The sequence below is a fragment of the Penicillium soppii genome (genome assembly GCF_028829465.1).
Source record: "Penicillium soppii strain IBT 18220 chromosome Unknown utg000006l, whole genome shotgun sequence".
NCBI classification, from domain to species: domain Eukaryota; kingdom Fungi; phylum Ascomycota; class Eurotiomycetes; order Eurotiales; family Aspergillaceae; genus Penicillium; species Penicillium soppii.
The window spans coordinates 3,191,597-3,208,087 of NW_026643236.1; the positions used below are offsets into that span (position 1 = coordinate 3,191,597).

At 48.9% G+C, this 16,491-nt stretch overlaps 7 protein-coding genes across 7 annotated transcripts; 5 read left to right on the forward strand and 2 right to left on the reverse strand.

Moving 5' to 3' along the window:
* Positions 1-130: 130 nt before the first annotated feature.
* Positions 131-694, forward strand: N7529_008579 (cysteine hydrolase family protein; the record flags this gene model as incomplete). Its single annotated transcript, XM_057244106.1, has 1 exon — positions 131-694. One exon carries the CDS (start codon positions 131-133, stop codon positions 692-694), a length of 564 nt encoding a protein of 187 aa, XP_057095644.1.
* Positions 695-965: 271 nt separating this feature from the next.
* Positions 966-2,122, forward strand: N7529_008580 (zinc-dependent alcohol dehydrogenase family protein; the record flags this gene model as incomplete). Its single annotated transcript, XM_057244107.1, has 4 exons — positions 966-1,124; positions 1,179-1,262; positions 1,314-1,580; positions 1,628-2,122. 4 exons carry the CDS (start codon positions 966-968, stop codon positions 2,120-2,122), a joined length of 1,005 nt encoding a protein of 334 aa, XP_057095645.1.
* A 602-nt stretch (positions 2,123-2,724) lies between these two features.
* N7529_008581 (Copper amine oxidase N2-terminal) lies at positions 2,725-4,849 on the reverse strand (the record flags this gene model as incomplete). The annotated part of the gene is made up of 3 exons (XM_057244108.1): positions 2,725-2,933; positions 2,982-3,890; positions 3,967-4,849. The coding sequence occupies 3 exons, from the start codon at positions 4,847-4,849 to the stop codon at positions 2,725-2,727; spliced, it is 2,001 nt and encodes a 666-aa protein (XP_057095646.1).
* A 3,491-nt stretch (positions 4,850-8,340) lies between these two features.
* Positions 8,341-9,300, reverse strand: N7529_008582 (uncharacterized protein; the record flags this gene model as incomplete). The annotated part of the gene is made up of 1 exon (XM_057244109.1): positions 8,341-9,300. The coding sequence occupies one exon, from the start codon at positions 9,298-9,300 to the stop codon at positions 8,341-8,343; it is 960 nt and encodes a 319-aa protein (XP_057095647.1).
* Positions 9,301-10,701: 1,401 nt separating this feature from the next.
* N7529_008583 (uncharacterized protein) lies at positions 10,702-11,408 on the forward strand (the record flags this gene model as incomplete). The annotated part of the gene is made up of 3 exons (XM_057244110.1): positions 10,702-10,861; positions 10,924-11,202; positions 11,257-11,408. 3 exons carry the CDS (start codon positions 10,702-10,704, stop codon positions 11,406-11,408), a joined length of 591 nt encoding a protein of 196 aa, XP_057095648.1.
* Positions 11,409-12,280: 872 nt separating this feature from the next.
* On the forward strand, positions 12,281-13,699 carry N7529_008584 (uncharacterized protein; the record flags this gene model as incomplete). The annotated part of the gene is made up of 1 exon (XM_057244111.1): positions 12,281-13,699. The coding sequence occupies one exon, from the start codon at positions 12,281-12,283 to the stop codon at positions 13,697-13,699; it is 1,419 nt and encodes a 472-aa protein (XP_057095649.1).
* A 901-nt stretch (positions 13,700-14,600) lies between these two features.
* Positions 14,601-16,181, forward strand: N7529_008585 (cytochrome P450; the record flags this gene model as incomplete). Its single annotated transcript, XM_057244112.1, has 1 exon — positions 14,601-16,181. One exon carries the CDS (start codon positions 14,601-14,603, stop codon positions 16,179-16,181), a length of 1,581 nt encoding a protein of 526 aa, XP_057095650.1.
* Positions 16,182-16,491: the final 310 nt, after the last annotated feature.

The following is a 16,491-nucleotide window of genomic DNA, read 5'->3' on the forward strand; positions in this document are numbered from 1 at the left end:
ATGCCGGAACCGCCTCTGTTGTGCATCTACAAAACACATCAACTTGCTTCACTTCCAAATTCATCTTCCAAAAGCTCAAAGCCAATTTCAATCCATCATATTCTAACACTCACATCATCCAACCATTAGGATGGAAACCGTTCTCCTCATTCTCGACGTTCAAAACGGGGTGATCGACCGCCTCGAAAACACAGAGCCCTACCTACAACGCTTGGCATCAACTGTCACAGCCGCTCGCAAACATAACATCAAAGTAATGCATGTCGTGACCTCATTCCGGCCCGGCTACCCAGAGAAGCACCCCAACAACTCATCCTTGACTGCTGTCGCTGCTCGCGGTGCATACCTCGATGGCGATGATTCGGTCCAAGTCCACCCAGCCATTGCACCAGCTGCCAGAGAGGTAGTTCTTACGAAGCGCCGTGTGTCGGCATTCTTTTCTACCGAACTCAATATGCTTCTACGCTGCGCTAGTGCCGAGGCTATCGTTGTCGCTGGGTTGATCACTAGTGGTGCTGTGCTGTCGACTGTTCGCCAGGCGATGGATCTGGATTACCGCATTACGATTCTCGAGGATTGCTGCATGGATCGGGATGAGGAGGTGCACCGTATTTTGATGCAGAAGGTCTTCGCACACAAAGCTCAGATTGTTTCTGCCGAGAAATGGGTGAAGGGTCTTGCGAAGGAATCCTAAATGGGAATGCGACGACCTGAATATTTGCTCTCAATTTGCATCACTACTGGTGTTATGACTTCAATGGGATTTTGTTTCGAAAGATGGGGAAAAGGAACTGATTCATGCAACTGACTCAGTGTGGACCAAGTCAGTGACGTTCCATGATTCAGTTTAATTCTGAGAAAATCGGACGACTTCGCGCTTTGAATTTCAATTCGAGATCACGGATTTTATTGCTCTCTTCTTTCTCTTCCTTTTAATTAGAGCCATTGTATTCATTGCTTATATCATGACAATTAAAACGTCTTCTTGGGTTTTACAGGATCAACAAGGCATCGACAGTCTAGAACTAGTTGAGGACCACCCCGTTTCCACTCTGGGCGACAACGATGTCCTAGTCAAGCTATATGCCGCATCGCTGAATTACCGAGACATAGTAATTGCCAAGGTACGATCAAAAGTACCAAAAAGTCCTATTTCGCACCTGTACTAACGAGACCAGGGCGAACCCCAACTTCTATGCTTTACGCCCGGTGTTACCCCTGGTTCTGACGGCGCAGGTATTGTCACAGAAGTCGGCTGCCAGGTCAGCTCATTCAAGCCTGGCGACTGAGTCTGCACCCATCTCGTCTCCCAGCTGCCTGCGTTTCAGGCACCAAGCTTCTCTGATATCAACTCCGGGCTAGGACAACACCTGGATGGAACGCTACGCTCTATTGGCACTTTCCATGAATCAGCTTTGGTTTCCATGCCGTCGGGCCTGAGTTACCTAGAAGCAAGTACTTTGACTTGCTCCGGGCTCACTGCATGGAATGCCTTGTTTGGGCTTGCTGGACATGCGCCTCGGAAGGGCTCTATTGTTCTTGTGCAAGGCACTGGTGGTGTTGCGATAGCTGCTTTGCAGGTATGTGTATGGACAATTTACTCGTTATTTTGCTAATATTGTCGCAGTTTGCGCTAGCTGCTGGCTCGACTGTCATCGCCACAACCAGCTCAGATATCAAAGCCGAGCGACTGAAATCCCTCGGTGCACACCATGTTATCAATTACTGCACGAACCCTAGGTGGGGCGAGACTGCGAAGAGTCTCACGCGTGGTGGCAAGGGCATTGATATCGTCGTCGACGTAGGCGGTCTGTCTACTCTCCCACAGTCCTTCAAGGCTGTGCGCACGGACGGCCTCATTGCTGTGACAGGAATGCTTGGCAAGCCGGAGGATCAGGCCGCCGTGCCTTCTATGATGGATTGCTTGATGAACGTGTGCACAGCCAGAGGTCTTCTGCTTGGAACTCGTGACCAGTTCAATGAGATGAACAAATTCATCACGGACAAGGGCATTAAGCCTATTGTTGATGATAAGGTTTTCGAGTTTAAAGATGCCAAGGAGGCATATAGATACTTGGAGCAACAGAAGCACTTTTCCAAAGTGTGCATTCGATTGGAATAAAGTGGCGCGCTTTAAATCCCTACTGCCCTATAACACCACTATTCTGCAGCCAGGTCTTGCTAACCTGGGATGCGGTGGCTCCCGTCTCATTGTACATAGTTTTACCTAAATAGACCATGCATAAATCAAGGATTAAGTATCAGCTCTTTGGCAGATGCTATTTCTTCTGGAACCAAATGTAACATTTGCAGAAGAAACCGATTTGTTCATCATTATTGTCATCGCCTGGATGACCAACCAGCACAGCAGCTACGATGGGGCGCAAGACCTCAGCCCGCTCACCAATTTACCGTTTCGAGCTCAGCCCCAGTAACTCCGATGATCGCCCCGGCTCTGGCGGTGGGGTTAGGCTCCATCAACTTCTTGATCGAATTTGCCAACGAGGGAGATAAATCCTATTGCCTTCTTCCAATGGCTAGTGTTCTCATTTCATACATGACCAATGAATTCTCCAGTGTGGATAAAGTTCGTATTTAGAGCGCCTCAGGCAAACAATCAATGAAATGGGCAATGAGATATGTGCATTTGATTGTAATGAATTCGTTATGTTCTAATTGCTCATCATAGGCATCTCCATCTGTACCCCAACTCATAAATCATATCTATAACTTCACCTGTCCTCGCTCCTGGGGAGCAGCACAGCAAGCAGGCTCGGGGTGCAAGGTCGACTTGTTGAACGACTGGCTAGACGCCGGCACATCCAAGGCAGGGTTCTTAGTGAAGAAGCCATCAGGCTTGAGCATCACGCTGACTTTCTCCATGGGCATGACTGGGAAATCCTCAATGCGTGGGTTGTGCGTCAGACCGAATGCTGGGAAAGGTTAGCTACGTCTTCACTCGGGGAGATAGAGTGACTCACTGTGCCAGAGAACAACATCTTCGTTTTCGACTACATCATTACGCCCAGCCCAAACCTCTACACCATCAGACTGCTTGCTCTGGTTTGTGAATTCACCGGCGGCGAAGAGCTCATCGTCCTGGTACTTGGTAACCCAGATAGGACGGGTTGCGAAACGAGCGCGCTTTGCGCCGAATGAGTTCGGGTGCGCTAGGAGCATCTGGCTCGGCGAGGTTTGCAATTTGTATGCGATTGGGTGGTGGGTAATGGGGTTGATGATGGAGTCGTTGCGGATTTTGAACACGCGGTGGCGGTCAACGCTTGTGAAGGCGCTGCCACTCGATTTCATGACATTTTGCTCTGTCGTGTATCCGACTAGCCAGGGGTTCTTGTCATCCTCGGGCATGGGTACACTGTCTTCGTAGTAGACGGTGTTTTTATAGCCGTCTAAGGCTGGGTCGATACGGATAGAGAACAAGTGCTGGTGGTATGGGGCCATAACGCCTGGTCCGACGTTGGTTCCCCATGGCACGGTCTGGCCGTTTTCGTTCTCGAAGGGGACTGTCGATAAGATGCCGGTTGCCCGCACCTCAAGCTCAATGTTGGCTGCTTGGTCGAGAATGAAGGCGAAGATGTATTCGTAGTTGGCGACGGTGCAAATCATCTGGACTACGAGCTGACGGTTGCGGACGACTGTTGCCGCACCACTGCGGTAGTTGGTGTGCTTGTGCTGTAGGCCATTATCCTGCTCGTGCATGCAGATAACATTCTTAAGTTGAATCGGTGCTCCCTGTGCGTCTGTGCGGTAGCCATCGAAATACTTGATGTGCCCGAGACAGTCGCAGCCGAGAGTCAGCTGGTTAGCCGTGATACCGAAGCCGACGTCACCGACATCGAAGGCTTGCTTGCGATGGTACGGGGCACGAGGGTCTAAAATATTAGATATGTCGATGTACAGGGACGGGGGGACGGGGGGACGGGAGGACGGGGGGACGGGGGGACATACCGCCATAAGGCACTGTCATCTCAGAAAAGGATAGACGGTAGAAAGTGTTGCGACCATCGTAGGTCACATTGTGCAAAACTAGGCCCTCCCGGTTGTTGAAACCCACTCTGAAGCGCCACTTCTGCCACGAGACTGCATTTCCAATGACATTGAAAGATGCCCCTTCCGGTTGCTGGACAATGTAGGGCTTCAGGTCTGTGCGCAAGGGTTCATCCAGCAAGTCATGTGCATATTGCACAGCAAGCACTGGCTTCCAAGGTTGCGTCTCGGTGGTCTGGGCATCTCCACCACCAGGCAAGTAGTCCATGCGAACAAGCTTGCGGGTGATACCGTCAAAGACAGGGGAGAACTTGCACGGGATCGAATACTGGTTGTTCTGGGGATGGTCCGTGGCCACAATATACATGTAGCACTGGAAGAGCCGCCGGGTTTCTTTGACATCGTCGGTACCGTAGATCCACGGATCCAAGCAGACGGTGTGGCCAGCTGGAAGCTTCAGTTTTTCAATTTCAGCCTTCACTGCTGGGTGACTGAGACAGAGCTCCTCAATCTCAATCATCTCGTCGACGTCCACTGGTCCCTGGACATCTTTGGGAAGCTCTTTGGCAGACACGACGGTCTTGGTGTCGGCGTTGATTAGAGCCTTGAAGAAGGACCCGTTGTCTAAACGGTGGAAGAGCGCCATCAACAAGCGCGCCGGTTTGTGCGGGCGGACTTTTCCTAGGCGTTCAGCCTCAAGATATGGGATCACCTCATGCTTGGCGGGTTCCTGGAGGTCGATACGCTTGTAGCGCAGCTTCACTCCAGGGAAGGCAGACTGAAGAATGGAGACTGCCAATTGGATCTCCGCGGGTGCGATTGGGTCGAAAGGGTGGCTCGCCATTTTGAATGAGTCTGAACGAGGGGCACACTCCGCAGGGACACGGCGGTGCATTTATGCTCACCCAGTCCTGTCTATTCTCTATTAGGTAATTCTTTCGCGCTCTGCTAAGGACTATTTGATTGGCTGTACTCGATCCACCGCGCGCAACTTTCGCCTTAAGAAGTTTAGTGTGCGAATTCCCGATAAGACCGGTGGAGCGTTATTGGAGGTGAATTGTAGAGCGGGGATTTGGAGTATGATACGAAAAGTTGATTACCCAAACTCATGGAAATTGGCATTCAGTGCGATTGTATTATGATAGAGCAAATGAGGAAAGATATTGGAAAAAGGGGTGATGAATTTGATTGTGGATTGCATATTTATTATTGCCTTGGTGCCTAGGTCCCTGAAATATCAGGCCAAAACCTCAAATTGTATGAAATACAACTTGGTGCTGGCCAATCAGGTGATGTCAATAACTCTATATCGAGGGAGTGCGATTTCACTGGATCATGACACATGAACTAAAGCCAGAGTGTCAGCTTGCTATCGACAAGTTCATAGCACTTGCTAAGAATTGGTGGAACTTGCCAATTAAGGTGTTCATGTATGACAACGAGACTTCGGCAGGAAGCACCGCCGAACGATCCATCTCCAAAGAGGGCATCATTATCCATCACTCTCCCCCGGGACATCCAGAGATGAATGGATACAGCGAGCGTGCAGGTGGAACAATCATCACACGTATGCGTATGCTCATCGTCGAGGGCCAGTTGCCCAAAGGCCTCTGGCCAGAGGCAGCAAGTGCTGCAGTATGGTTGCTGAACCGTACACCCACCTTCGTGAACGATGAGAAACGCTGGATTGTGCCGTGGGAAGAGGTTGGATAATGATGCCCTCTTTGGAGATGGATCGTTCGGCGGTGCTTCCTGCCGAAGTCTCGTTGTCATACATGAACACCTTAATTGGCAAGTTCCACCAATTCTTAGCAAGTGCTATGAACTTGTCGATAGCAAGCTGACACTCTGGCTTTAGTTCATGTGTCATGATCCAGTGAAATCGCACTCCCTCGATATAGAAGTGTGACATCCATCTATGTCTGTTTTCTGCTGGCTGGATCTGTATTAGGTCGAAATGAATTCTTCCAAATCTTCCAAACGTGCGTCCAATTGGTCGGCGAGAGATTTGTCGAGGTGCTCTTGCTAGGTTGCAGACTCGGCAAGGTGAGTTGACTTCTTCATCCTTGTTATCCTCTGTGATCTCGATGCCATCTACCATTTGCTTAGCTTGCTTAATCGCATCTGTGCTGATGTGCGCTAGACGGCGATGCCATAGTTCCATAGATCCTTTCGCTTTCTGTGGTCTCTCTGACTTTCTGGTTATTGCATTGACACTGTTGTGGCTTGGCAAGTCGAATACCCACAGATCTAGGTCCACTAGCTGCAATTTCGCGATTTGCAGGTTGTTTGGGTCGACGATGGTATCTGTATCTTGACACCATTTCACACCAAGTCGCCTCATTTTTGCATATGAAACTAGGTTGGTATGGCACCCTGGGACATACAAGGCGTTAGTAAGACGTATGATTCGTTGCTTGCCGGTTTGTGGATCTCTTGCAGCAAGTCTTGCTGTTCCAATCCCCTCACCCTTGGTGATTGAGTTGCCAGTTGCTAACTCTGTTTGGTATGGGGTTATAGTTTCGAACCAGCCCTTGTTGTTGCACACATGCACACTTGATCCACAGTCAAGGATCCATCGGTTTTTGAGATCAGGCATTTGCTCAATTCTCTTATCGACTGGCTTGACATGGTAGATGGGAGTTCTTTCTGCTGGTTTGCCAGCATGGGCTTGCTGCACCCGGTTGCTCTCTGCTGAGGGCACTTGTATGGTTGCAAGTGTTACTATTGGTGGATGAGCGCTAACGTCAGGCTGTACCGTTGTGAAATCCGCCGTTTCCTTAGGCGTTGAACGTTCTTTGTCCTTCCTTACTTCCTCGTTAATCCACTTGCGCCATTCTGGCTCTGCGGTAAGAAGCTTCTCAATTCTTTTCTTCGTGGCTTCCCTGATAGTGAAGTCCGAAGGTATCAGATCAGGGCGTATGTAGTAGCAAGTTGCTACTCTATGACGTGGGTGTGTGTTTCCACATGGGCAGGACCGTTCGTGAAACGGAGTCTCTGCAGTCTGCTTTGGCTTCTTAGACTTTGCAGCAGAGATTGTTGCCACTTGCTGTGAAGCTTCCTCATGCCCTTGCCAGGTTGAGAAGGAGGCCTTTGGTGCTGACAGTGATGGTTTAGCACCTGTTTCGAGGTAGATACTGCGAAAGGACTCGATAAGCTGATTGATATCACGCTTCTCTTCATTAAGGATGACAGCAGTGTATTCCGCTTGCCACCACATTGGCAGGACTTCCTTCACAGCCTTGATGAAGTAACGTACTGCATCTTCATCATCAACCCTGATGCCGACGCTAATGACTTCTTGCCGCAGTGTGTCCCACTTGTCGATCCATTGGTCGACATCCTTCCCGGGTTTCTGCGATGCAAGTTGCTCCCACTTGTCGCGCAGCTCTTCCTTATAAGAGTTGCTTCTTGCGAACCGTGTTTTCAGCGCTACAAGCACATCATACGGGGTTTCTTTGGTGATGACGGAGCGATGATACTTGCTGTCAAGGGTGGCAAAGATATATTCGTATACATCATTCAATCCCTTGGTCTGCTTCTCATACTTCGAGAGAGCAAGCTTATAGACATCGAAGCGGTCTCGCCACTTGCGGGTCTCCTTATCATCTCCGTCTTCTGGGTATTCTGGTTCTACCGGCTCCGTACTGCGCTTAGGGAGTGCATCCTCATTGACTTCTGGATTGCATAGCTCCCAAACCGCGCGCAGTTGGGCGAAGCGCCTGGTTTTTGCATACCAAGTGCTCCATTGAGCTGGTTCACGAAGTTTATCGCCCTTCATGGCGGAGAGTGTTGACGCATCCATGCTTGCTGAAGTGTAGTGATCACTTGCTGTATCGATTGCTAGCGAGGATGGGGTAAGGGTGTGTTGGCGTTGCAGAAGATGCACAATCGGTGGTTCAAAAGGGGTTCTGAACCAGCAAGTGGTCGATTTATGGTTATCAGATGATCTGATTGCTGTAATCGATGTGTTTTTCTGGTTCAGAAATGGCTATTCGGGCTCATAACTATGAAATACAACTTGGTGCTGGCCAATCAGGTGATGTCAATAACTCTGGTTTCCATTACCCCTAATTCTGGCAATTTATATATAGGTGTAATTTACTTGCTGAATAATGAACAAACACGACAAACAAGTGGGCCTGCTTTCTCAGGCTTCCGACAAATTGAGTGAGCCTTGCTTTCTTGATCCCTTGATAGAACACTCCAAACTTCCATCTGAGTATCAACTCACTGAAAGTACTGGTTATTACCATTCCATTCAATGTCGCTCAGATCTTTTCCTACATTGAATCTCGCACTCGGTAAAGTGGATGTCACAATCTGAGCAATGCTCTAGGGGTGTTTCTCCCAAGGATGCTCAGCATATTTAGGCTCCTCTGGGTGGCCAAAGACCGGGCCCAGGATGGGATCCCGGAAACCGTAATCAGCGTCATTGGGATCAGAGTCCACCACCCAATCCTGATCCAAGAGATCATACTCAGTGCCCCTGTTGTAGAAGCGCAGCGGTATAAGCTTCTTCCGGTACTCGGCAACCCACTCTAGAGTTCCTCTGATAGGACGGAGAGGACGAGGAGAGCGCGGGGATGTCTGTAAGAGATATTCTGGTTGAGCTTGCGGCTCCAACGGGATGCGAGGATAAGACCGATACTCTAATTCTGGCACTTGCTCCGGTCCTGGTCCTGGTCCTGGTCTTGATTGGACGTTCACGTGAGTCAGTACGTCTGGTTCTGGTGCTCGTTCTGGGGTTATCGGAATCATGACAGGGGTTTCAGTTTCTTGGATGTTTGTAGATTCATCGTCTTGAACTCGTCGTATTCTGGGGTTTTTGGGGGCAAGAACGGGCGTAGATATGGCGGGGGGCCCATCCATGCGATGAATCCATGTGTCATCGGTCTGCCGAATATGCCGAAGAATATCGTATAGCAGATCTACAAGAAGGTCCTTGTTAGGTACATGAGCTCTCACGTACCGTGGGAGCTGGTGGATTCTGGAGATGCAACCTTCTTGAAACTCTTTGGAACGGAATGGAGATTTGAACAAATGTTTGGCGTCTTCCATACCTCCATCGTCGAGATAAAAGTTCAGAACAGGAGCATATGCTTGGTGTATGAGCTTAACGACAGCGGCTTGATCTTCTTCGTTCTTCGAGTCGATACCGAGTGGCTCCCAGTAATCATAGTTGATGTGGCGTGTGTCGTTTCTCCGACGTGCATCATCCCTCTGTTGCGTGTCATTTCTCTGTCGTGTGTCACTTCTCCGTGATTTTTGCGGCCTTCTTTTACCAGAATCCATCGCGAAAGAGCTTGAAACCAGAAAAGTTCGTGATCAGAAGAAACCAAAGATAAATTGTTGCGGTGTTGGATCAGCGATTAGGGATAAGCGATTGAAGATAGGTGCGGCTTGGAGGTTGGAGTCGTTTTAATAGACTAACAGGTTTCCACGCGCTTCAGGAGCTCTTTCTGACTTCCAGGAATTGTCTGTGAATGCATACAATTTCTCCGAATCCAACCCTCTTCAGATGGAACAGAGGCAGATAAATATCAAAAAGCGAAACCGTACTATGCATCTATGAATACTCCTAGGATCTTGTTTTCCACTATTCTCCCGATGCTCAATGCAAATTCACCTCTGGGCAGCATGCCATTGTCTCACACAATGGGTCCCTAAAACAGAATAAAATTGGAGTTGACACAAGAAGGCGTTCAATGAATACCTCTGGGCATTCTCCTCTGAGGCTGATTGAGGTTAATTGATTTGAAGTCTATTCATTCCCAACAACCCCATGTTCTTATGTAATATAAAGTCTTTGATCTAATTTAAGACATTATAATTGACATTAAGCCATAGACATTGTCCTAGCATTTTGCGGTTTTCAGTCTATGGTTCATTTCTACTTCTACACCCACAACACTTGGGCAATGAACTCAGATTACACAAAAACAAACGTGCCAAGTACATACATGTAGCTCCTGACTGAATTCCAATACATTTGATTGGATGAATTGAGCTCTCTATGCAAACCATGGATTCGGGCTTAGCTTTCCCACCAAATTCGGATTCAATATGCTCGTATTCCAATCCCAATCCTTGGCAATGTCTCTTATGCCAACAAAACCATGTAGATAATCGACTAGTTCCAATACGTCATCCATAAACCGTCATATTTCACTGTGGAAGGATCGGATCTGCCCGACGGGACTATATTTAGTTTTGGACCAATTGGCACCATGGAACCTCGAACCTTGACAAAGTTACCAATGAGGCAAACTCGGAACAAACATCTTGAAATGGAATACGAATACCCACCTTCTATTGGATAAGACAGCGCCACACAATATTTAGCCATGGAGTTACTGACAGCTGACATACGATCCAAATAATAAACCTCTAAGGACCTTGGGTTTGTTGAGACACAATCTTGTCAATGTGACCATTCTAGTGCCCAAATTCACGTCTTCTCCTCAAAATGGAAGACATCATCACGCCAATGTCTGTGTCGGCATAGCCTTGCGATCCAAACTTAGCGTTGTACATGCTGAGATCATGCAAACTTGTCTTGGAAGAGCAAAGTAGGACGAAAAGACATATAAACTGCTTCTCTGTCCCACGGATATATCTTGATAACAATTCAATCAACACAGACTTATACTACAACCCCAACATCCTGCATATTCCCCTCATAATCATTTCAAGATGAAAGCTTCCACAATTATCGGGCTCTTTATTGCTGTCACTACTGCCAGCGCAATTCCAGTGCAACCAAGACATGACAATGTTGAAATTGTGTTCATTGGCGCAGCAGATGCCCAATTCACTCAAAGCTTTCCAAGTGATGGCTCTGTTGTCTCGATTAGTATGCTCCCATTCCTAGGTAGCAACCGTCTTAATTGTATGGAACAGCTCTAACTTCTTTAGACAACCCACTGAGTATCTCACACATCTCGTCTAGCACAGGTGGTATCCAATGTACCTTCAATGGTATTGACCATAGTGTTACAACCGTCAGCGGAGCGGAGACGGTTGATGTTGGCCCTCCGCAGACCCAGTTGACTGGATCTTGCTGGAGCCAGGAAACCGAGTCCACTACTCCACCTGATAACTCCGCCGGAGGCATGGTTAGTGTCATCTTCATTGGTGCTGCTGATGCTCAGTTTGAGCAGAGCTTCCCAGTGAATGGCGAGTGGATTTCAATAAGTATGTCAATATATACATCTTTGCTATTTCTACACAAATTACTAACTCGGATAGCTAATCCCTTGAGTATCTCTCACATTCAATCGACCACTGCAGGTGTCACTTGTGTGTTCAATGGCATTGACCAAAGTTTGACTACTGTCAGTGATGGATTGGTTGATGTTGGACCTCCCCAGACCCAAGTCTCAGGTTCCTGCAGCATGTGAATCCAGGTGGAACAATGCACATCGCGCGTTTGATCAAGAAAGAGAGAACATGTGAGGAAAAGATGGAGAGAAAAACTGGACCCTTTCTTACTCGGCGCTGAACTGCAACTTTGGAATTGGTTGGATATAGGGCTTTACCATAATATTCTGTTTATATGTCACCCCTTTATAGTACTTTTATTGAAACATTTTACAAGATTTTCTCCTTCATTTTGGTGAAACTTTTAAGGTCTATTCCAAGTGCATTTTACTTTTTATTCTTTTTCGAATTTTGAAAGACATACTGAGTTATTTTACTCTGAAGACTGACAAGGGACGAAAGTATCCCAGGACTGGAATGCGATGCGAGGGGCTACACAGGGTCGATTTTGAACTTACAAAATCGTTGATGAATTCTTCCCGACACAAACATCTTTGTGCATTTTATTTGACAGGACAAATTTACAAGTACTCTTGATGAAACTTTATCAGCCACTCAATCGTGTGCATACAATGAATGCAAAGGCAGAAGTACCACTTCGGAGGTTTAGCCTTGGCCAAGGAGCCCCGGAATTCAGGGCTACTACTGTTCCTCGCGAGCCCTTTGCAAGCCAAGTGTGACCGCATTCCAAACAATGAGTCCGGACCTTGGTGCCCAGAGGGGTCGTATAAAGACAAGTCGCGTCTGCCCATCGCGTGTGAGGAAGCAATTCGACAACATCGACGACACGCCATCACCATGGATGCACTTATCAACTGAGCGCATACCATTTTATTACTATCATTAATTTTTGGACTTTATCATATTGACGCCTTTTATAATCGCGTCAAACATTTTCTATCAACGAAGCCATCGCCGAACAATTTCTTTTTCTGGGCCGTCTTCTTTTGCGATGCGCTGGAGCGTCTCTACGTCGTTCCTGATTGCAGGTCTTATTGACAATGTCTGTGCTGGCCTGCACCATCACCATGCCCATCGTCACCGTCATCATCATTTGATGCAACGTGCTGAAAAGCCGGAATCGAGGGTCGATAACGTGGACAATATCATAGAGGAGATTGTTGTTGAATCTACCACACTCACAACCACCTCCACTGTTTTTGGAAATTGTGCGCCAACCAATACCATTTTCACAACGCTCACAATCGTCGCGACAAGACCTACACCTATGCCACATGATTTTTATCCCCCGGCACACAACTGGACCCCTGCTGAACATGGGTATTTTGAAGCATTCCAGGCCCAATGGGACCAGTTCCCACCGCAGCCTGAGCCCACTCAGATGCTTGCCCCCAAGCCAATGCAGCCGGAGCCCACATCAACCACTTTCAAGACCAAAACAATCCACAAGACTGCGACACATACTGTAAAGGTCACTGTTTATCCGGAAGAGAGTCTGATTCCAACTCCAAACGCGCCTCCTGGGACTGCTTCAGACGAAGAAAAGGCAGCACTGGCGGACACACTCCCCGAGAACTCCTTGGAAGAAGAGAAAGCCATCCCAGCGAAAAGACCTCCTCCTCCTCCCCATCCACCACACAAGCCAAAGGGTGGCCCAGTCAACGCCGTGCTGGATCTTCCTAGCGAAGTGCTGCCCGGTATCCCGGTAGTCGACGAAATCCTTCCAGGCCCCAACCCCAACCCCCCGTCCCCAGTGGAATGGACCAGAATTCCACCAGCAGGAGAGTTCTCATTCAACGGTTTCGGCGGCCGAACTGTACCAAAAGGCACGGAGATCCACTACGTGGGCAATATCGGCAAACCATGGGGAAGCAATATCATCATGGTCAGCGAAGCCGAAGCACATAGCTACAAATACGTGGCCAAGTTCAGCGGGTCCAACGATGAGCCCTGGACGGTGATCGTATGGAACAAGGCCGGCCCCGATGGAAAGTTGAATGGGTGGTACGGGAAATCCGCGTTGACGTTTACTCTTCCGCCTGGCGAAACCCGCTATGTCGCTTTTGACGAGGACTCCGAGGGTGCGTGGGGTGCTGCGCCCGGTGACCATCTTCCTACGGACCACTGGGGCGGATATTCGTGCACTTGGGGTGAGTTTTCGTTTGGCGATGGCGAAAATAATGGATGGTCCGGCTGGGATGTTTCTGCTATTCAGGCTCAGATTGCCAAGCAGCATGTGCAGGGCATGTCTATATGTCAGGCAAATGGTAAGGGGTGCTCGGTTATCACCCCAGGTGCGAAAAAGGTCGTGGATGCATACACTGAGTCGAAGAAACATCTAAATGGCATTGGGGGTGCAGCTTCCCCTGGGCCTGTGCGATTGGATGTGCTGCTTGATTATCGGGGGTAATAATGAGAGCTTTTGTACATATGTACCAGATAATGTCTGGCACTCGAGACCTTTACTATTCCATTTTAGTGCTCACCTCTTGCTTTTCTTTATTATCTCAGAGTCAAATTGAGCACGCCGCTGAACACTCTGATCCACTCACTGATCATCATATGGGCGATCTGATTCGCTCACTGAGTGGAGGACTGAACGAGGAGAGGTCACGTGACTGACTTTCAACACAGCTGTCGACCAGCAATGAAATAAAGCACAAAGGTGGTTATTGAGATATTGAGTTCTCGAAAATCGCATTTAGTACACTAGGTAGTGATTAGCGGTGATGCATCTAAGCTTGGAATGGGTTATCTCTTCACACCCATTTGGCCTTGAAGCTAATCTGAAGATAGTACTCCGTACGAAGTAGTCGAGCGGTATGAGAAGCCTCGTCTTGGAGCGAACTCGGGCTGCCGAGCCCGAAGACCTTAATACACCGCCAGGTACGGAGTATTCCGTATTCTTGCGGGCTGGACGACCCACGTATGTGGATAAATGAAATCCAATTATTGACGTGATGTCACTTTTTAGGCTGCATAAGGCTCGAAACGAGTGATCTCATTTTGGGCACCTCATTTGACAACGTGCATCCCTTGCTCTAGATCTGTATCCCTTGCATGAAGTGATACTGCACACCGCATGTGCTAGAGAAAAGCCTGTGCATATTGTGATAAGTGCAGACAGGCCACCGTCCCGTCCCGTCCGTAGAATATGGCCACTGCTTTTTTTCTCGTGTCATTGTTTTCCAATTAATAATACTTTCTGAATTCAGCTTAGAAGATCGATTGCTGTAGCACCAAGCTGAGCGATTCATCAATCTCTTCCTAGAGCCTCCCTTCTCGAATGCCCAGACCAGTCCTCGCACACGATGACTTGGGCTACACCGTTTCAGCTCGGCGACAGCGAGGACACTCGACAGTATGTCTTCATCGTAGCTCTTGCTGCTCTGTGCCTGACGTTTCTTCTCCCATGGGCCACAGCAGGGCGGGGTAAACTACCCCCAGGCCCCAAAGGGTTGCCTCTGATCGGGAACCTGCACCAATTCCCCAAAGTGGACTTGCGCATCACGTTCGCCAAATGGCACAAACAATACGGCCCGCTTGTAGGCATCCGACTCGGACCAGGAAAGACACTCATCATCATCGGCAACCATTCGGTCGCAAAAGAGTTATTCGGTTCGCGGGGCCAAACATACAGCTCCCGACCGCGCATGGTGATGGCGAGCGAGTGTATGAGCAAAAGCATGCAGACGTCTCTGCTTTCATATGGTCCTCAGTGGAAAACACACAATAAGATCCAGCTATCGCTGATCGGCTCCCGCAAGGTCCGACTGTATGAAGAGATTATGCGGCACGCGACTATCCGGGTTCTCCGGGAGCTCGAGCAAAACAAGGATCATGCCAAGACGTTCAATCGGTATCTGTTTAGTATTATCTTTGGACTAGCTTACGGACTCCGGCTGGAGGATTGTGAAGCGGAGTTCGAGGAGATACTGAGTATTGCAGACTCGTTCACGGAAGCCTTGGTCGGTGGACAATGGGCCGTTGACGTCTTCCCTGTGCTGAACCACCTACCCAGCTGTGTTGCTCCGTGGAAGAGAGTCGGCGAGAAGTTCTACACGCGTATGAGGGCATGGTTGGAAAATAATACGCAAGCCGCGCTGGCGAGCAACTCGTGGAACTGGACCAAGGAAGTCCATACCCCCGAGAACCTGCGGCAACTTGGTCCGCACGAGCTCCAACATGTACTCGGTGTGCTCTTCGAAGCTGGCGTCGACTCTGTCGCAACAGTCCTCGAATTCTTCGTCGCCACCTGCGGCTCACACCCACACGTCGTGGTGAGAGCACAGGCAGAAATCGACGAGGTCGTCGGCGCCGAGAGACTCCCGTCGCTAGATGACATCAAAAATTTACCGTACGTGTCAGCCGTGATAGACGAGATTCTCCGCTGGCGGCCAATCGGGCCCGAGGGGCTACCCCATCAGACAATGCAGGACGATCTGTATAGAGGCTACCACATTCCGAAGGGGGCCACTGTTATCTTCAGTCACTGGGCAGCGCAGATGGAGGAGGAAACATGGACGGATCCGCTCCTTTTCCGGCCGGAACGATGGCTTGAAACTAACGCCAACAAGCCGCATACAAGCCCCTTTGGATACGGTCGACGAGCGTGCCCGGGGAATCAGTTTGCGCGCATGGCGCTTGACCTGATCATCCCTCGTCTTCTGTGGGCTTTTGAATTTGACGTTTGGCGGGGGGAGAACGAGAATGACTCTTTTGATCCCTGGGAGATGATGCAGGGGTCTGCCCTCCTTAAGCCGGCGCCCTTTTCAGCAACATTCAAGCCGCGGAGCGCGCAGCGGAAGCCGGTTCTGGACGAAAGTTACAACGAGGCAACGGCATTTGATCTGGACGAGATGCTTAATGAATTAGGGAAGGCTTTTGCATAGGGGTGACCCCCTGTGTGAATGTGAATTTGGCCTGATTTTACATTTTCCACTGACCGCTTTTTTTCCTTCCTATCAACTTTCAACTTCTCCAGAATTCACCGTCCACCCGTAGTACCTACAATTTCTATGTAAATCTCTAGTAAAAATAAGTCACTCCCGTAGCAGGCGCAAATTTTTCAATAATGGCTGGTCTCAACACCAACCCCAACCTGTAATACTGATATATTGTAGGAAGCACTTATCATGTATAATCACCTTTTTCTCCCAAACAAAATGACACAAATTGGCAAACTAAATTTTTCATATCAAC